At 36.8% G+C, this 21,511-nt stretch overlaps 1 protein-coding gene across 1 annotated transcript; it reads right to left on the minus strand.

Moving 5' to 3' along the window:
* Positions 1 to 276: 276 nt before the first annotated feature.
* LOC103040558 (immunoglobulin superfamily member 3) lies at positions 277 to 20,426 on the minus strand. The gene is made up of 11 exons (XM_007251659.4): positions 20,153 to 20,426; positions 14,488 to 14,865; positions 13,864 to 14,274; positions 11,520 to 11,921; positions 9,348 to 9,734; positions 7,677 to 8,057; positions 7,148 to 7,531; positions 5,217 to 5,621; positions 4,323 to 5,120; positions 2,562 to 2,945; positions 277 to 2,337 (listed from the first exon to the last, which is right to left on the minus strand). The coding sequence occupies exons 1-11, from the start codon at positions 20,178 to 20,180 to the stop codon at positions 2,120 to 2,122; spliced, it is 4,176 nt and encodes a 1,391-aa protein (XP_007251721.3). The 5' UTR covers positions 20,181 to 20,426; the 3' UTR covers positions 277 to 2,119.
* Between the last annotated feature and the right edge of the window lie 1,085 nt (positions 20,427 to 21,511).

The following is a 21,511-nucleotide window of genomic DNA, read 5'->3' on the forward strand; positions in this document are numbered from 1 at the left end:
ACCATATGCTATAGTAACCATAAACAGACTGGTGGTCCAAAAAAGACCACTACATCTTATAACAGAAGAACTTTCACATGTTTGACAGATCAGAACACTCTTTAAGACACTGGTGTGGATGAGTAAGTGCCTGCTCTCCACAGAAGACTCTGTAAAGATAAAGAGAGGCTACACTGCAAAGGTCTTGTGGAAACTTTTATAAAACCACAAACAAACCAAGGTAAAAAATAAAAAAGCCCTAGAGCAGTTTTGTGCTATGAAAAATAAATCTTTAAAGTTTTTCAGTCAAGCTTTATTTTAGAATTCCTCACACATAGTGCACGTAATTCGTGATGAAACAACGGCAACTCATTCTGACCACAGGCGAGCTTATTTTTTCCCTTTTCGTGTCAAGACTGGCCTACTTGTGACAGCAAAAACCACACTATGTCTCAGCACTGCACATATCACCACATTTCACAGACTTCCTCTTTCCACATGAATTAAATAAGTTGCTTTAATATTATTATTTTTTTTTTTACAATATATTCATTTAACATGAACAGAATAAACAATAAAGCTTTTTCAGATCTGTAGCAACAATAACAAAAAATATATACATTCAATTAAAAAAACAACACAGTTTATTAGTTTTTGGCAATATCTAAAACAGCTTGTGCAAAAAGTTCACATTTATAAATAAACATTGATATATTTAGATAGTTATTCTAATTATTACAATTTTACCATAAAAATCAACATTACCAGTACATAACTGTTTCAGGATTACATTACTGTTTACCCTATTTTTCGCAATATAAGGCACACAGGATTATAAGGCCCACTATCAATAAATGTCTTTTTTTTGTGTCTATTTTCATACAAAAGGCCGCTGGATTATAAGGCACATTTTGCGACACTATTAAGGAACAGGGGTGTCACCATGTTTTCCTTCTAATTCAGCAGGTCTCACTGCTAACCTGTAAAGATAATCTAAGTTAAGTAAACAAAACTGCAATTCTTAAAAAAAAACTTTTGCTTATAAAGTCAGCCGAGCACTGGATGTTAATCTACACAAATTTCTCTCCTGAAACTGTTTATTTGGGTGAGTAAAGCGCTTCCGTTTATTTACAGTAACCTTAGATTTCCAGATTTCCCTTATAGCTGGGTGCAGCAATAGTATCATTAGCATCTAACTGCTAGCGCTATGCTGCTTGACAGAGCTGCACTAAGGAAACCAGAGTGTTCCGGTGAGCCAGGGCGATATTAGCTAGCGGTTTGTTCCACGTAGCTTGTTTTAGCACGGTAAACACACAGACTATAGTCCGATAATACTCACCTCTGAACGGCAAAAAAGCTAGCAGTACGGTTAGCGGCTAATGCTAATGCTGCTCCGGCAGTAGCCGGGGTTAACAGCAGGTTACAGGCTAATAATACTCACCTCTGAATGGCGAAAGAGCTAGCTAATGCTAATACTTCTCCAGTCTCGGTGCTTTTTACAACTTGACTGGTGAAATAAGGCGCTCTGGATTATAAGGCACACTCACGGGGACTTTTTGGGGAAAACTTTAAGATTTTAAGTGCACCTTATAGTCTGAAAAATATGGTAAGTATGGTAAAATATTGTATTCTATACTTACTATGTCTTTACAGCTTCAGTGGTTGTGAATAGGAATTTAAAATCACACAGAAAATGATGTCACATTGTGCACAGTGCAGGAAGTTCTTCAACTATGTAAATTAGTAAAGTTACACTTGGCTTTTAGATACTGCTGTATGACTGACAGGCTAGATAGCATTTTTGTGGTATCATCATGTTACTGAAATGTTTTTGAACTGTCTAGAGAGATTAAAATATAGAGCATAAAATATAGCTGCACGGTATAGTAAAACAAAAATGTGCAAATGATAAAAGAAATAAGCTGCATTTTTTTTTTTCGAAAATCGTGGAATCAAAGATTTTAAAAACTAATGGGATTCTATGGATTGAATTCAGGTAAACTGTACATTTTTGAACCATAATTTTGCCTCCTCATCATGTACTCTTAGATGTACTATTCTCTTTTTGTTCTATTAGCCAACACTGTAATTACAGACTATAGAATATAGCTGCTAAAACCTGGTCAAAACATGACTTAAGCTAGGCATTGTCTCCTTCACCCGCGGTTGATTCTGCAACAGGCTTGAGTGGATTGTTCTCAGCCCACAAACAGTCCTTCTGTTTTTTGGAAGCAGACTTTGCCTTCTGAATTACGATGGATAGCAGTACAATGATCACAAGCAGACAGATGATCAGAGGGATAAGACTGCCGAGGATCGCTCCTGAGGAGCAGTCCTGCTTGGATTTATCAGAATCACCTAAACACGAAAAAAAAAATATATATATATATATATTAATATTAAAGCATTATTTAGAAGATTTTCCAAAGCAGTGGTCATTAAACCTGATATCCTAGACATCCACCTTTATATGGACATAAATAAATATGACCTTTAGAATCACACAATTAGAAGAATACAGTAGGAGGTTAAAGCTAATAATAATAATAATAATATTTAAATGTTGAAGAATGCACTAATACCTTGGTCATAGACATGGACAGAAAGTTCTCCAGATTCATCTTCAGCTATCTTCCTCCAGTTATTAGTAGATGTTTGCAGCCATTCCACAACCTGACACTGGTACCGGCCACTGTCAGAGGGATTAACATCTGGAACAGTCAGTGTGAACAGTGTGGCACTCGGACGCTGATACACCAGACCTCTCTCAGGGATTTTGCTGTGTACTATACCATCCCGACTCACGCTGATCAGAGGAGGTTTATTTTCTTCAATCCTGGACCAGGTCACTTCAAATACAGACTTATTACTGGAGAAGAACTGGATTTCACACTTCACTGTGAAGCCAGCATGAAGATCAGTAATATTGAGACTTTCTTGGACTTTCTTGACTTGTAGTTTACTCTCTGTAAGAAAGTAGCAAACAATTAGACTTCTCTGTCAATGAAAAAAATACTAAAAACATTATGTTAATACTATAAGTCACATGTTATAAACCCTGGTTATGGAGTACTCAGTAATCTGTATATTTTAGTGCACTGGATAAAGTGTGTTAAAAAATTCAATGTGTTGAAAATTGAAGTGTGGGGACAATTAAAAAAATGTTCACCCAATAATTACTCCAGGACCATAGGAATGACTGATGTACAGTGCCTTGCAAAAGAATTCGCCCCCCTTGAACTTTTCAACCTTTTGCCACATTTCAGGCTTTAAACATAAAGATAAGAAATTGATTTTTTTTGTGAAGAAGCAAAACATATGGGACACAACAAAATGTATTGGATATTTTAAACTTTTTTTTAGAAATAAAAAACTGAAAAGTGGGGCGTGCAATATTATTCGGCCCCCTTGCATTAATACTTTGTAGTGCCACATTTTGCTGCGATTACAAGTTGCTTGGGGTATGTCTCTATTAGTTTTGCACATTAAAAGACTGAAATGTTTGCCCATTCTTCCTTGTAAAACAGCTGGAGCTCAGTGAGGTTGAATGTAGAACGTTTGTAAACAGCAGTTTTCAGCTCTTTCCACAGATTCTCGCTTGGATTTAGGTCTGAACTTTGACTTGGCCATTCTAATACCTAGATACGTTTATTTGTGAATCATTCTATTGTAGGTTTTGCTTTATGTTTTGGATCATTGTCTTGTTGGAAGATAAATCTCTGTCCCAGTCTCAGGTCTTTTGCAGGTTTTCTGCCAGAATGTTCCTGTATTTGGCTCCATCCATCTTCCCATCAGTTTTTACCAGCTTCCCCTAACCATTTCCCTGCTGAAGAAAAGCAAGCACAAACCATGATGCTGCCACCACCATGTTTGACAGTGGGGATGGTGTGTTCAGGGTGATGAGCAGTGTTACTTTTCAGCCACACAAAGCGCTTTGTATTTAGACCTATTTATCATCATCAGTCATTTGGGTCAACATTGGATCATTCAGAGATCCTCACTGAACTTCTGGAGTGAGTTTGCTGCAGTGAAAGTAAAGGGGCTGAATAATATTGCACGCCCCACTTTTCAGTTTTTAATTTCTAAAAAAAGTTTTAATATCCAATAAATTTCGTTCTACTTCACGATTGTGTCCCACTTGTTGCTGATTCTTCACAAAAATTACAATTTCATATCTTTATGTTTGAAGCCTGAAATGTGGCCAAAGGTTAAAACTTGATACTTTTGAAAGGCACTGTATAAAAATGCGATCCGGCCCCAAAAGTGCATGTGTCTAACAAACAGTAAACTGAGGGATGGATTAAAATAATGGAAAGAAATAGTACACAAACAAAGTACATTACCAATATTGTTAACAGTAACCATCGTTGAATTTGATTCTGCAGTTCCTTTCCTTTCCCACTTGCCCTCTAAAAGCTGGAACTGTTCTACCCTGCACTGGTATCTTCCACTGTCATCTGGAGATGAGTTGAACACAGTTAGATGAAAGGTTTTCTCAGGAGATTTGGAAATCTGTAGTCTGCTCTTAAGTTGTTGGTCCGTAAAATGGTACTGCAGATGCCCATCATAGGAATGTGTCAAGAAAACATCCCATTTATTGGAGTTTGACTTCGCAACCATCCAGGTAAGAGTGTAGCCCATGGTGGGGTCCACTTTATTAACATGAATAGTGCAGTAGAGGTCAAACTGCTGTCCCTCTATAGGGTTGAGATGAGTATTAGGATTCTCCAAAGCAAGAGTGTCTGCACTTTGCTTTTCCTCTGATTCCACATGGACAGACACTATACCAGATCTGTCTTCACCTATCTTCCTCCATTCGTTAGTCTGCAGCCATTCCACAACTTCACACTGATACTGACCATCGTCAAAGGGATCAACATCAGGAACAGTGAGCCTATATAGGGTGGTATGTGGACGGTCATAAATCAGATATCTTATACTGTTTTCCTTGGAAAAAGTTCCGTCCTTTTTGACAGTGAAGAAGACCTCGGGTTCTTTCTTTTGCTGACTCCTGGTCCAGGTCACTTCAAAATGAGACCTATCACTCGTGCGAGAACTAATTTCACATTCAAGTGTGAAGCCAGAGTGAAGATCTGTAACGTTAAGACTGCGGCTTGCTTTCTTCACTTGAAGTTTATTCTCTGTTTTAAAAGCATAAAAACATTCAGAAGAAATTAATCCTACATTAACTTAAACATTTAGTGTAAATTCAAATCAAACATGAGAAAAGAACATACCTATATAGTTTACTCTGACATTGGTAAAACCAGACTTAGCCGATGCCTTCAAATCCCATTTGCCCTCACAGTCAAGTTGATACTGGTCGATCTGACAGTAATAGCGCCCACTATCAGACACGATAGAATTCAGGATGGACAGATGAAAAGCACTAGTGGTGGGTCGTGAGAAATGAAGCCTACGTTGAAGTTCACGGTTCGGACCTGGGAACTGCAGACGGCCATCATAATTGTATTTCAGAAGTTGTACAGTAGATTTCTGATCTTGGCTTTCGAAAAACCAGGTGAGAGAATACTGCAATGTGGGATCCAGTGCATCATGTGTCATTGAGCAGTTCAAATCCACCTGCTTCCCCTCTGTGATCGTCATCTGATGATCAGACGTATCCAGGCTGAAATCTTTAGCTGAAGGATGAATGATAAAGCCAACTTAGCACTTCAGTAAAGAACACAGACAAATACAGGCCAAGAAGGTCTCTTGTCATAGTTATCATTTGAAATGACATACATTTACATAGATTTCATGCTGTGCCCACTGTCTAAATTCCAGAATTTGTTTATATTTCAAACACTGAATGACTAAAACCATCAAATAATACCAAATATCTAAAATACTGCAAAAAAGGAACCTGAGCAAACTTAAAACAAAACAACATGATAGACATTTTCTTTGTATTTCAGTACCAAATTCTCATGTGTGAAAAATGAAAGTCAAGGGATTTTAGTAGTAGCTTAGAAGCAATAAATGTGTATATTTTTACGCAATTATTTACGCCACCCAGTTTGACCCCAACTTTCTACATAATCTGCCCCGCCCCGTCCCCACCAAGCATTCATATAGTTTTCCAGCTGATTGACTGACAACACAATGCCAGAGGTGACATCCCAACTGTCAAATATATTTCTTTTAAATTGAGCTTAACTGCTGATAAGGAGACTCTGAGGCAATTTTTCAGTGTTAAAGTGTGTTAAAGCAGCTTCACACTGCACAGGCATACATGCTGGAAAACAGAATCTTCTCACTTTTTTATATATATAATTGTGTTTATATGTTTTATATAAAGTCTACTTAGACACTGTAGACCCTGTGTTGAAGCAAGCATCCTTTAAAATAACTGCACACAACAATATAGGATTAAAAAAAACTATTAATATACATTGGATATTTGCCACAAGTGACCACAAAACATAACATATATGGACGTTTAACTAAGTTAATAAAATAACAAAAATAAAAAAAATCCATAATATCCTAATTAATCTGCCATGCCCATTTTCAAGCATTTGTTTCTTCCACCTTTATGTTTGAATTTCTGTATCATAGCTAGCTAGCTATGCTAAATACACGACATTATTCAAAGCCATTCAAAACATAACTAACTAGTTTTTGAACACAACATCTATGTCCACACATCTGCTCTTACCATTTTGTAGAGGAGAAACTAGGTTATGAAGCTCTGGTGAAGCGAGCATGTCAGGTGCTGCGAGGCTGTCAGGGAAGGTATTAGCCTAAGAGCTAACCTAATCACCTTACAAGCACCTGATGCATCCACATCTTTGGAGCTTCATAACTCATAGCTATTTCTCTTGGGTAAGTAAACTGGTAAGTAGTGTTGGTTCTTCTGCGACAAATGGTAAGAGTAGACATATGGACACTTGGATAGATATTATTGGATGGATAAATCTAGTGGATCCAACCTTTGGAAGGTGGCGAATTTAAGTTACACAGAGATTCACAGTACTCCAATCTCATAATGTCATTTTGAAGTGAACTACTCCTCTTCCTTTATACCTTTCATATCTTATTGTGACACCCTTTAACTAAACATACTACTACTCATTTTGTTTAGTTTACTAAACTTGTAGTTGTAATCACTGTTGCACCAAAATATATAAAACAAAGTATATCATTACGTGCACAGGCAACATACCTTTGTCATTCACAACAAGTTCCAAGCTGGCGGAGTCTCTGCTAAGTGGATACCACACTCCATCCGGATCTTGAATCCATTCCTCTACCGAACAATTGTATGTTCCACTGTCAGTTGACCTGACCTGTTGAATGACCAGTTGGAAATTTTGCCTCGAAACCATTTGCATGTTGATCCTTTGGTCCATCTCTTGGTTGTCTGAAGAACCCAGAGTGATCACTCCTTCTGGCTCCATTCTGACTAAATTCTGACTATTAAACATCCATGTTACAGCAAAACGGGAGGCATTAGAGAACTCTTGAATAATCAAGCAATCAACCCTTGCATTGCTCTTAACCGGGAATTCCAATCGAGACTCAGGCCTTTTGAGCGACAGTTTTCCGGCTGCATTGAAAAAAGAGAAAGAAAAAAATGGGTAGATTTAGTTGATTTAAGAAAATCTATAGTAGATACTAAATACTAGTGAATACTAATGTAAATACTCAAGTTTATTAACAAACTGTGGGATTTGTATGCATTGTAATCTTACCAGGACTGTTTACTTGGGCTGCCAGTGCATTGGAGAGCTTCTGGGCTTTCTGAACCTTTCCCAGATAAGCAGTGATCTGGCAGTGATAAAGCCCACTGTGTCTTTTACTTGGTCTCAACACCTTGAGAATAAAGTCTGTGCCTGATTCTTGCACTTTAGCTTCCAACTGATAATCCTTCTGCTCCGCTCCACAGGATATTTCCCCAGTGCGGAGCATGCAGACGACGTCCTTCTGATCAGTTGAACCAGCTTTTTGAAATTTCCAGTGTACATCGAAGGGAACGTTAGGTCCTTTGACTTTGCAATGCAGGTTTAAAGGCATTAAAGTATTCTCAAAAACATTTGATTTACGGCTTCGCAAAGACACTGACAGAAGAGAATCTAAAAAAACAAAGGAGAGAGAACGTGAAGTGACCAATTACATCCATCAGTCTAAAGAGTAATGCTACCATTACTGGGAATGTTAGATCATGACATATGCAAAGATATTTGAGGTCATTTTGATGATAATTTAAAGTCACATAGCATCTGTCAGGATGCATATAGCTGGATGTAATGTATTAGCAATGTATAAAAAAAGTGTGACATTGTTATAGTGACATGGTTAGTGCTATATAGCAGGGTAAAGTGTTACAAACAAAAGCAACAAAAAAAAGTGCATGCTAAGACAGATAGCATTCAACAGCATAACCTCATAGACTCATAGGGCCCTATCGTACAGCCTGCACAAGACGTGTCGTGATGCTCTTTGCTACCTTGCACCACGTCAACAGTTGATTTTCACGCCTTGCGCCCACAATGTCAAATTGGGATTGGAGTTTAGGAATAAATCTACAATGATGGGTGTAGTGGTCTGGAAATGGAGTGTGTTCAGCACGCGTACACCCTAGATCATTAAACACACACACAAAGACACGCTGCAGAGCGCAAACTCTACTTTATACTCAGCAATAAATAGAATAAAGAATAAAATAGCATTGCTGTCCCCTTAAATTAGCAATTAGCTGTTGGTGCACCTTCACAGTGTGAACACGCAGGTCAGTATCCTCTGCTGAGACGCACACAGTGCAGCGCTGTTAAGATACGAATGCGCCAAAGTCAGAGCACACCCGCTTCTCAAAGGGAATGGAAAGTGACAGACTGAGAGACTAAAAAAAGACTTAAATTTCAAGTTATGCCCAAAACACACCCATCATTATTTAAGAGAATTAGTACATGCCTTTTGCGCATTCTGAGCATTGCAAGGCATATTTTTTGTGCCCTCACGGTAACAAAGACACACCGATACGCCCAGTACGCTATAGATTGCTAAAATAGGGTCCATATTCTTAGTCAGAAGGACTGAAACATTACAATGTCACCACACCACTATTTTATTTTTATTCTGTTAAGACATGCATTTGTTCAGAGCTATATTGTGATAATACTGATGACCACGATCATTTTAAAAAAGCAGAGCTTTGTGTAAGGTATTTTTCTTAGAACATGTGTGTATGAAACTAAAGTAACATTACTGAAAATAATGGCAAAATATGTAAAATCCTGGCATTACAGGGAAGAAAGAAATTTTCAGAAAAAATGTCTGAATTTCTTTCTACACATTTTATTACCCTGATGCCCTTTGTTACACTCCCACCAAAAAATATATATATAAAAAAAGAACAGACTTACCAATAGAGCTAACAGAAACAGTGCCTTGCTGAGACTGTCTTTTCACTTCCTTCATGGAGCCGCTGCTGTCCCTGTTCCACTCAAACACAGTGCACGTATATTCACCACTGTCAGACACCACAGCATCACTGATCTCCAAAGTGAAGTCAGCAGCAGTCAAGCGAAATGCACGAACAATCCTCTGCTGATACTGGGACCCCGTATCTGCCATCACACCCTCACGAGTCAGTCTGACGACATCCCTAAGAGAGCTGCTGGAAGTTTTCTTGTGCTGCCAGGAGACAGACAGCGGTCCACTGGCTCCAGACACAGAGCAGGTGAGCTTCAGTGTTTGTCCTTCAGTCACTTGAACTTGCCGGTTTGCCATAACCACAGCCAGACCACTCTCTTTTATCAGGAACGAAAAACAGAAGCAGTATTGATTGTACAAATTGATGTAACTTAGTTAACCATTTAGTACTCATATTCCCAGTGAAAATGATCACTTTCATGACAAATCACAGCATCTCCAGAATAGTATTTACTATATATACAGTGCTTTTTCAATGTAAATAGCATTTTGCATAATGTTTAAACTAATATATAATGAGATCTTCATACAAGACCAAACATTTCGAAGCAAACTTTTCTTCGTCTTCCAATTATTGTGACACACACAAAAATATACACAATATTAAATATCTTTGTCAGAAAACATATTTAAATCTTGATTTTATTAACAGTTTACAACAGTTTACCTTTTATGATTGATTCTAAAATTATTTTACTGGTTAATAAATCTCTTAATGGGTTAGCATCTACATACATCTCTGACTGTCTGACAGAATATGTTACAAATCGTGTGTCTATTGAACATTCCCAGAATAAATCACAAAAAGACTGGTGAAGCAGCTTTCTGCTTTTATGCCCCAAAAATATGGAACTCTTTACCAATTAATATTTGGCAGTTACTAGCTTTAAAAGGCAGCTAAAAATCTTCCTGTTTAGCCTAGCTTTCTACAAGTTCTGTTCTGCTTATACTTATTATTATTTTTAATTTATTTATTTATTTTGTTGTTCTTATTTGTATTTAATCATGTTTGCTTACATTTGTTTTATTCTATATTTTGTTTTAATATAAATGTCTTATTGTCACGTCCTCGCCCTGTTTTGTCTGTTCTCGTGCCTGTTGTGTTGTTCCCACGTGACCCCTGCTCCTCTGTGTCTCAGTAATTTTCCACCACATGTCTCATTTGTAGCTCCGCCCCTTCCCCAGGTGTTTCCAATTCTTGTGTGTTTCATGTCACTATAAATAGCCCTCCTCTGTCACTTGTCACTTGTCCCTCGTCGGTCTTTGCACCAACTCCTGTTGTCTGTCACTCCGCGTTTCTGTGTTACTCTAGCCCTAGTTCCGTGTTTTATTCCTAGTTTGTTTTCCCTTGCTCCTTATTCCGTGTTCTTCTGTTTTATTCTAGTTCCCTGTTTAGTTCCCTTGTTTCCTCCCTTGCTTTGTCTAGTTTATTTATCCTTGGTGTTTTCCTTCTATATATTTATATATATCCCTGCCCTGTTTAATTTGGTTTATTTCTCAGTTATCCTTGTGTCCTCGTCTACCTGCATGGGTCACTCCACATGACACTTATTTCTGACTTTTTTATTAAAGTATTAATTTTTAATTGTTTTATTAATTTTATATTACTTTTACAGTTTGCTGTTTTATTTAATTTTATTGTGAATCACTTTGAGCTGCATTTTTATGTATGAACAGTGCTATATAAATAAAGTTTATTATTGTTATTATTATTATTACTATTAATATTATTATTATGAAACTGCTTGCCTTGCCCTATACTAGGGTCATTGTCTTGCTGGATGACCCACTGTGTACTCTTCTTGTTCCAGGTTTTTGTCCTTAAACATAATTTTAAGAACATACTTGTGCTTGAAACACCTGACTTTATCTTTTAAAATGAACTTCTTCTTCTTCTTTTTAATATTTTTACTGACTGAGATATTTAAGACTGGATTCATGAACTTTGTAGGTAAAGAAAGACATTTATAAAGACATAATTTAAAATGATTCCGTTTATATTTTGCACCAGTTCAAATGATCCGATTATCATTAAACATTTAAACAAATGTAAAACAACAACAACAGTTAAAAGTGATGATGATAATAATAATAACCCTTACCTTTGGCTGTAATGCTCACAGTCTGTTCCCGGGACTGCTGGCTTTGCCCTCTGTTAAAGGCTCCTGTCTCTGTCCTCTCCTCTTCAGTAGCTCTGCACTTGTACTGACCTTGGTCTACAGTCTTGACTGGTTGTATGGTGAGATCGTAGGACTTCTCAGAGATCTTCACTGCTCTCAGCTCACCATCATTCTCTCTAGCTTTATAGTCATTAGTTACTGTCAGTACACCAGAGGGTCCAATGTTGGCTACTTCCACATTGTTTTTTAGCCAGGAGATGGAGAAGAAACGTCCTGGAAGATTGTCTGCTTGTACACTGCAGCGGATCACCACCTTATCTCCCTCCTGTAAGCTCCCACTGCCAACACTGATGTCAGTGAGGAAGGAACCCTTTTCAGCAACATCTGGCAGACAGAAAATAGTGAAGCAGAAATTTAATAATAGAAAAATAATATAATAATCTGGGAAACAGGCTTTAATTTGTTATTTTAATCTTTTTTATATTCAGTATAAGCTTGCTTCTATTCTAAAATGACTGAAAAACTTTAGTTATTTATACTGACTTGATTTACTCATGAGCAATTGTCAGTTAAACTGACTGACATACACGGACATGTTAACTTTGTTCAGATTGGAAAGTACAGAATCTTGTACAGAATTATGGGATATGCATGCAGGGCCTCCTGAACTGAATGTGAAACTTTAGAGACAGAATATCCCATCCATCTGGAACCCACTGTCATCACCCTGCCCAGAGTTTAGGTTTACTTACAAGATAACACCTCACAATTTATACAGGTATTAATGTTCCCAAGCCTTCTCCTGAGTAACACTTCATGATTAATTTACATACTGATGTCCCATGACTTTTGGCATGTCTGTTTATTGTCAATCAATAGGCATGCTTTTGTTTTCAGACTTGGTGTTGGAGTTGAACCTGTTTATAAATTAGTTCAACAAATATAATCTAAATACTTTTTAAATTATAAAAAGCAGTAATGTCAGTAATGCATTACTTAGTAATGCATTACTTTAATCTGACTATTTTTTTTGCCAAAATAACAACAGGCTTGCGTACTAACAAGCTACAGTCACACAGCGAGATCCAACCCCCCTACCCCCCCATCCCTTTTCCCCACCTCACACTCACACACATGGGTTTTAAATGTAAATGTAAACCTGACAAAAAGTTGGACTTGCTATACAATTTGTATTTCTACTACCGAGCACTACAGGTATAACTTTGCATATTTAATAATGCAAGAATAGCTTGTACAACTTTTGGAATCATATTGTACAACATTACGCACAGTTTATTACATAAATTTTATGTTACTATGATAGTGTACACTACTCCTTACTGTGATACTGTCTCCCGAAATTGCAACAGTTTTAGAGGGCCAAACTAATATACTTAGCTCGGTTCTGCCCAATACATTTATACTGTAGGTCTACACAGCATTTATAACAACCCTTTTTATATAAAAGAACAGTACATGAAACATTATGCATTGAAAATGTTGAGCACATAATTATATAAATATTGACAAACATATATGAAAAAAAAATATATTTTGAATATGTACATTTACAGTGTTTAAAAACTAGCAGCACTATCAGCTACACAACTTTACACTTTTATGTTTGTTCTTTTTTGTGTTAAGTGAGAGAAATCTAGAATATAATAGAATAGAATATCTGGTGTGGAAATGTGGAGGACAGCACACAAGTGATCAAATATGTTTTATGAACAACTGAATATAGATTTTTCCTAAGTTTGGTTATCCCATTACTCCAAAATGATACAGTAATATCACTTGAAACATATATCTTGAATATATGAGAAAGAGATCTTTAAGAATTTAGTGGTGTGATTTGATAATCCTTTGAGGTTCATGTTTTATAGGACTCCAAATCCTTTTCTTATTTTTCAGTATTATTACTGGAAACATACGTAATGAATATATTTAACAATGTTCTTCAAGACTTCAGTGGTATTATTTAATAACCATTTGCCTATTTTACAGGACAAATATTTCTAAAATGTCACACTGTTCTACAGATTAGTTGTTTCTGGTGTATATGTGTTGATTAGACCTGTTTAAATTATGTTTATTAAGTTGTAGAACTAGTTTCTATTTCTATTTTTTGAGGAGCCTCTACCCCTCTAGGTCCGCTGTGCACGTGGCTACCGTAATACAACGTTTAGTAAATTTTCAGAGTGGATAGTGCGACTTTAATTTATCAACAATCTCACACATACAATTCCCGGGTCAGCCGTAAACTGTCATCTACATAAAAAGAAATTATACTGTGCACTCGCAGAAAAAAAAATGTCCATCTTACCAAGAGTTTTGATCTCCACAGTGGTGCCCGTGGTATTCCTGTGGGCAATCCGTGTCCAAGAGCGGTCGGGGTCCTGGATCCATTCCTCCGCTTGGCAGTAGATCTCTCCACTGGCTGACTTCTCCACCTGGCTCATCTTCAGTTTATAGGTGGTGTCCTCTACTTTCTCTATACTGATGAGTCCAGAGCGATACTGATCCTCAAATGCTGCTCCTGGCCTAACAGTCAGATCTCGGTCCAGAGTGATGATTGGGAAGGTCTCAGTGCTACCGCTGAGATACCATGTGACAGACAAATGAGTGTGCTGCAGGGTCTGGCTGGAGACTTCGCTTTCAAGCTGAAGAGCGTCACCTTCAGAGATGCTGTGAGACCTTGGGCCAGCGTAGGAGACCTTCAGAGTATCCTCAATCACTGTTTGAGACAAAAGAGGCATTTGTGAAATGTTTCTTTTTTTCAGATTTTTCTTATTTTAAATTAAGTTGCAAAAAAAAGTCAGAGATAAGATTTTGTTACATAACAAAGATGAAATCCATAATTCTGAACGACAAAATATTAAGTGACCTCTAGGTCACCTTTCAAAATCCTCATAGAGGAAGAGAATGAAATCTACGGAGAAGTAGTTACCTTTCATTGTGATTTGTGCATTGTAGGTTCCTTCAAAAGTGGCATATGAATTAGGGGTATAACATTCATATATTCCAGCATCTTCTGCTTCCAAGGATAGAATATGGAAGATAACTGAGGTTTTTGAGCGCCTCTCAATCGTAATGCTTCTTTCCCTCACTCTTTTAGAGTACACTGCATAAGCGTAGTCTTTCTCACATGTGCTAATTATCCTGATTTCCATATCTGGTTTATCTGGTTTAAAGATGGAAAATGAGAAGCACTGGTCATTGGAACCTTTATAGCCACTGACGTTACAGGAGATGGATATTGGATATCCTTTCACACGGAACAGTGGACCTTCCTGGATATGTACCAGATGTTCACCTTTGCAGATATCTGTAAGAAAAAGATATAGCTTTTTAGCAAATAACAAATGCACTTACTTACATCCAAATATACAGTCATATGAAAAAGTTTGGGCACCCCTATTAATCTTAATCATTTTTAGTTCTAAATATTTGGGTGTTTGCAACAGCCATTTCAGTTTGATATATCTGATAACTGATGAACACAGTAATATTTCAGGATTGAAATGAGGTTTATTGTACTAACAGAAAATGTGCAATATGCAATAAACCAAAATTTGACCGGTGCAAAAGTATGGGCACCCTTATCATTTTATTGATTTGAATACTCCTAACTACTTTTTACTGACTTACTGAAGCACAAAATTGGTTTGGTAACCTCATTGAGCTTTGAACTTCATAGCCAGGTGTATCCAATCATGAGAAAAGGTATTTAGGGTGGCCAATCGCAAGTTGTTCTCCTATTTGAATCTCCTCTGAAGAGTGGCATCATGGGCTCATCAAAACAACTCTCAAATGATCTAAAAACAAAGATTGTTCAACATAGTTGTTCAGGGGAAGGATACAAAAAGTTGTCTCAGAGATTTAACCTGTCAGTTTCCACTGTGAGGAACATAAAAATGATTAAGATTAATAGGGGTGCCCAAACTTTTTCATGTGACTGTAAATACTGTTTATATTTTTAGTTCTTACTTAACAACTTCAGTTTTTTTATTTGTTTCATTTTATGTTTAACATGTCGCAAACATAACCTCCTTGTAATTCTGTTCAGGAAAAGTGTAAAATATATAAAAATTACTGCCACATAAAAAAATTGTTTACAGAAGCAAATATGTATTTATTGAGATTCCCTCTGCCAGCTTTTATATGTAAAGATGTCAAATCCCCATTATCTCATTTTAAAAATGGCATTGAAACAGAAATTTAATTAATCAAATTACATTGATTAATCAAATTAAATTGATTAACCCAACAGCAAAATTAGCTAGTATTCTGAGTTTCAAATTACAACGCATACCAATGTACTGTGTCAGACGTTTCATGTAAAATCTGTAAATGATACAGGATATTTTGTCATATTGTTTGAACTGACTAAATTTATTTCAATCATTACAAGCCATTGTCTACAGTGTGCTTTCTCCAAAAATCAGTAATATTGGCTTTCTGTGTTGACAAGGAATTTCTACATAAGAATAGTCATTGACTGATTTCCAAATAACTTACTGTTTTCTCTGTGGCTACTACCAGTTTACTCATTTTATTTTTTACAGTTTCACAAAAAAAGTGAATAAACCCATTGGAATTTACTGGATTTCTGTATTTGTTACTAATAAAATGTGGTAAAATCTGATCATCACAAATGATAGAGAAACATAATGTAACTAAACTAATAACTAAAACATACTTAGTGGTACTGTTTGTGTCTCTTACTGAGCACACTGAATAAACACCTATTGTATAAAAAAGTGAATCTCTATGTTACCAACATCTCTCAGCACTAATTGGCAAAATATTTTTCAAAGAAGGAGATTTTTGGCCATAAAATAAAGGCACACAAACTTAATTACTGACAAATCTGCTGTACTCAAGAAATACTGATAAAGGGGAACTTTAAATATAAAAAGCACTTTTTAAATTATCTCTTCAATAGAACCTGTTTGACAACATGAAGCAGCTAAAAGATCTCCAAAAGCAATACATTATGCCCTGTTCCAAAAAAAATAAAACAGATAAGAACACAAAGTCATTGATCATGTTTCAGTTTGGAAAAGGTTACTCCAGGTTGGAACTCCAGCGGACCACAGTGAGAGCTATTACTTACAAATGGAGAAAACATGGAAACACTGGTGAACCTTCCCAGGAGTGACCAGCCAACTGAAATTATTCCAAAAGGGCATGGACAACTCATCTCCTGGATGAGTTGTCCATGCCCTTTTGGAATAATTTCAGTTGGCTGGTCACTCCTGGGAAGGTTCACCAGTGTTTCCATGTTTTCTCCATTTGTAATGGAGAATCTCTATCATTTGTGATGATCAGATTTTACCACATTTTATTAGTAACAAATACAGAAATCCAGTAAATTCCAATGGGTTTATTCACTTTCAAAAGAACACAGAACAACATTTAAATAACTTGCCTTAGTTAAGGTCAGTGTTAAAGATTTGATAAGAAGAAAGAGACTTTTCACATTTACTAAAAACAAGTTGATGATCCCCTAGACTTCGGAAATATTATTTGGACTGACGTGACATAATTTCAGTAAAACATGGTGGTGGTAAAGTGATGGTCTGGAGCTGCTTCAGGGCCTGCAGTTATAGATGGAACCAGGAATTATGCTGTTTACCAGACAATTCTGAAGGATAATGTCCGACCATCTGTTTGTGACCTCAAGCTCAGGGGTATTTGGGTGCTGCAGCAGGACAATGATTCAAAGCACACAAACTAGTCTAGTTTTTGGATTGGTCTATTCAAAGTCTGATTGAGATGCTGTGGTATGATCTTAAACAGGCCGTTCATTCTAAAAAAAAAAATTCAATGTGTCAGAATTAAAACAATTCTGTAGTAAAGAACGGGCCAAAATTCCTCCACAGAGATGTGAAAGACTCATCGCCAGTTACCGGTAAAGACAGATTGCAGTTGTTGCTGCTAAGGGGGGCACAACCAAGTCATTAGATTTAGGGGCAAACACTTTTTTAACACAGGGCTAGGTTGGTTTGGATTTTTTTCCCTTTAATAAATAAAATTATCATTTAAAAAGGCCTTTTAAATTTTTTCAGATTAGTTTGTCTGATATTAAAGTTTTGTTTGATAATTAGAAAGGTATCAGAATGACAAAAAAAGCGAACACAAAATAAATTTGTAGGTGCACAAATACTTTTCCACACCACTATACATATATTGATCAAGCTTAGCATTATGACTACCTCCTTTTTTGACCCACATTGCAAATTTAAAATATTTAAATATTTACCTCCATTGAGCACAGAGGATCACTGTGTAGTTCTATTAATACAGACTGTAGTCCTACTATTTTCCGGAATACTTTATTATCTTTCTTTTGCCCTGTTCCTTAAAAACCCGACAGCACCACCCATAGCAAAAATTATTCAAGTGATGGGTCAATTTCAGCACTGCAGTGACACTGACATGGTGCTGGTGTGTTAGTAGTGTGTGTTGTGCTGGTATAAGTTGATGAGAAGCAGCAGTGCTGCTGGAGTTTTTAAACACTGTGTTCACTCACTGTCCTTCCCTCTATTAGACACTGTTGCATAGCTGCTCCAGAGGTAAAGTCAGAGACAGAAGCTCATCTGTTGCTGCTGTTACAGTTTCAGTGTTTACAGGATGCTGCCTACATGTAACTGTTGGTGGATAGTTCTCAGTGCAGCAGTGACACTGATGTGTTCAAAAACTCCAGCAGCACTGCTGTTTCTGCTCAACTCTAGCTCAACCAGCACAACCCACACTAACACACCACCCCCATATCAGTATCACCGCAGTGTTAAAATGACCCACTGGTCTGCAGTGGTCCTGTGGGTTCCTGATCGTTTAAAAACAGGGTGAAAAAGAGGTTGATAAAGTATGGTCTCTAATTATAGAACTACATAATGCCCCTATATGATTAGTGGAGCTGAGAAAATGGATAATGGGTATAGAAACTGTAAAAAAAGGGGTGGTCATAATATACATACAGATCAGGAAAAAATTAAGAGAACACTTCTAAGTGTTCAAATTCATAAAGTTTAAGAGTTCAGATTTTTTTTTTTATCACAGTTTGAATATAGCTAGTCATGTTCTCCTCCACCAGTCTTACACACTGGTTTTGAATAACATTATGCCACTCCTGGTGAACAAATTTAAGAGGTTCAGCTTGGTTTGGTGGCTTGTGATCATCCATCTTCCTCTTGATTATATTCCAGACGTTTTCAATTAGGTAAAAATCAAAAAAGAAACTCATCATTTTAAGTGATCTTATTTTTTCCCAGAGCTGTAAATGCATTGCAGGGTTTGCAACCCTTAACTTCTATCGCCACCACTGTAAAGAAATCAGTAGGATCCTCAGTTAACCCTCAGATCACTCTTTATAGGTTTTGTTAAAAATCTTAGTTTGTTTTAATATAAACTGATAAATGTGTATCAAGATATATTAGGATTTTTATTTACTTTTAAACGAGTTTTCTGTGATTGTGAATGGAATGCTAATTGGTTTACACTAACAATCATGGATCATTAAAATAATCAGTGATGGTATAGTTACTTTGAAAAAGTAATCCGATTACTGATTACTGATTACTCCTTTAAAAAGTAACTTAGTTACTTTATGGATTACTTGATTTTAAAAGTAACTAAGTTACTTTACAAGTTACTTTATTAGTTACTTTCAGCAGCTGCAGACACCACCTCCCGCCGCCTTAACATAAACATTATAACCAGTTTTGCCAATACTCCCTTTATTGGAAAATGCATTTTTAACAGCAACAATTTATCTCTATTAAGTTGAACTATTTCCTAAAAAATAAGTTTTTTTTTATAAAAATAAAAAAATTAACTTAACATAAATATTTTTTTATAAAAAATAAAATATGGTCTTTCTTGATTTTACTAAACATAAATACTTGTTTTTATAAAAAATATATAAAATAAAGAAAGTCTTTCTTGACCTGACATATTTAACACTGTAAAACTGAACATTGAACTTGTTGTTCTCTGCAGGGCAGCAAGGAGTGGTTTTATAAAACAGAACCGTGTATGTATATGGTCTAGACCAGGGATCACATATTTGCAGACTGCGGTCCGGGTCCGGACCTACTGAGAAGGATTTAATTCTGACAGTGTTCATTTGAAGCACCGGAACTTTTCTTCCCTTTATAAAGAGATAGTGAGCGGAAAACGGGCGGAAAACGAAAACGGGCGGAAACTAAAGACACGCCGAGCGCCCGAGAGAGAGAGACAGGTGAGAAAGCGAGACGCGTGTGATTGGGGAAGAGCGGAGGGGGAATGGGTAAGGGAGCGGTGTGTGTGTGTGTGTGGAGGAGATGAGGTGGAGAGAGAGAGAGAGAGAGAGAGAGAGAGAGAGAGAGAGAGAGAGAGAGAGAGTAACGCACAGTGACTTAAATAAGTAACTTTAATCTGATTACTGGATTGGAAATAGTAACGCGTTAGATTACTCGTTACTGAAAAAAAGGGTCAGATTAGAGTAACGCGTTACTGTCATCACTGAAAATAATAAGCAACTTTTCATGCATCACATAAACCATGTTGGCAGAACCAGTGAAGAAACCAGTCTACAAGTATGAAAAAGTTGAGTTAAATGATCTCACCACTCAGCAGGAGTCCTGCGAGGCACATCAACAGAGGGAACAGCCACACAGCTTGAGCCAAAGAGCCATCCTGAACTTCACTGACCTACACAGGGTCAGCTAGCTCTCCAGGTTGTCTGCTAAGCCGTACTACACAGTGTTCTCAAGCCTAACTGTGCGTGAAGACACACACAGTTCAATCAGAAATGTGACGCTTCATGCAGACTAAGAGGAAATGTGAAAGGCTTGTGGATTTCCTGTCGTCTCATACGTTCAGGTCTCACACTCACACTGCTTTCGGTGTCAATTGAAACTGATCCTTAAAAAAAGGCATCAACTTGTTATACAGGCTCTACAGCTCACATGCAGCATCAGAGACACCATTCAGGACAGAGAAAACACTGGCAGACTGATTTGATTTGACTGAGGGCTTTATAAATAAACAACTTTCAGTATTTATCCCTATATAGCCATTTCTACAACTTTACTGAACTGTATAAAACAGATTCTGCAGATCACTGACGTGTGTTCATCAGAAATGATGAGCAGTGGTTTGTGGTTTTAATCATATCTGTCTACTTAACAGACGTCCACAGTTTGTCTGAGACACTGACACCATCTCTATATTCTTTTCACAAGTGCTTGCACTCAATATGTTAACACCCAGCACAATATAATAGACCCTGTTCAACCCTACAGGTGAATTAATCCCTTAGAGAGTATCACATACTGGTTCAGGAAACAGCAGCCAATTTCGCCATCTAGTGGTTTCCTCTGTAGACACATGTTGCTTTTCCACATGACTTATCAGGAAAAGTGTGGTCAGTGTTTGGGCCTCTCTGTCAGTCACTTCTGCTTTCAGCAAGACGTGCTGTAACAAAAGATAAAAACAGCAAGACAATCAGACCCTGCTGTAGCAAAAGTGTGTTTGAAGCTATATACTTTTATTCACATTTATATAGCATTTAACAGACTCTCTTATCCAGAGTGACTTACAATGTATGCTTAGATATTTACTTAAAACCTCCAAGACAAATATTAATAACCAAAATCTTTAGACACTTTGAGTTTGGATACTACCAGAAATTACCAACACAAGCTCTACTGCTAGTGATACAATTCTTAGCATAAAGAGCGTAGAAATACTAAAATATGCAATAAATTGTTGAGAAAAACAAAACAAGACAAGGCATAATAAGTGAAATACAGCTCTGTAAAAAATAAAGACCACTGATTTTGCTATTTATAGGTTTATGTTTGAGTTAAATTAACATTTCTCCCAAATTCCAAATAAAATAAATGGGCCATTATAGGATTTATTTGGAGAAAATGGGAAATGACTGAAATAACAAAAAAGATGCAGAGCTTTCAGACCTCAAA

This window comes from Astyanax mexicanus, chromosome 11, assembly GCF_023375975.1.
Source record: "Astyanax mexicanus isolate ESR-SI-001 chromosome 11, AstMex3_surface, whole genome shotgun sequence".
NCBI lineage: Eukaryota > Metazoa > Chordata > Actinopteri > Characiformes > Acestrorhamphidae > Astyanax > Astyanax mexicanus.

Coding starts and splice junctions, on each gene's coding strand:
- LOC103040558 (XM_007251659.4), bottom strand. CDS start 20,180: ATGTGCCTCGCAGGACTCCTGCTGAGTG. Junction 9,735..11,519: donor TGTGAGCATTACAGCCAAAG/GTAAGGGTTATT, acceptor TCCTGATAAAAG/AGAGTGGTCTGGCTGTGGTT. Junction 2,946..4,322: donor GGTTACTGTTAACAATATTG/GTAATGTACTTT, acceptor ACTTTCTTACAG/AGAGTAAACTACAAGTCAAG.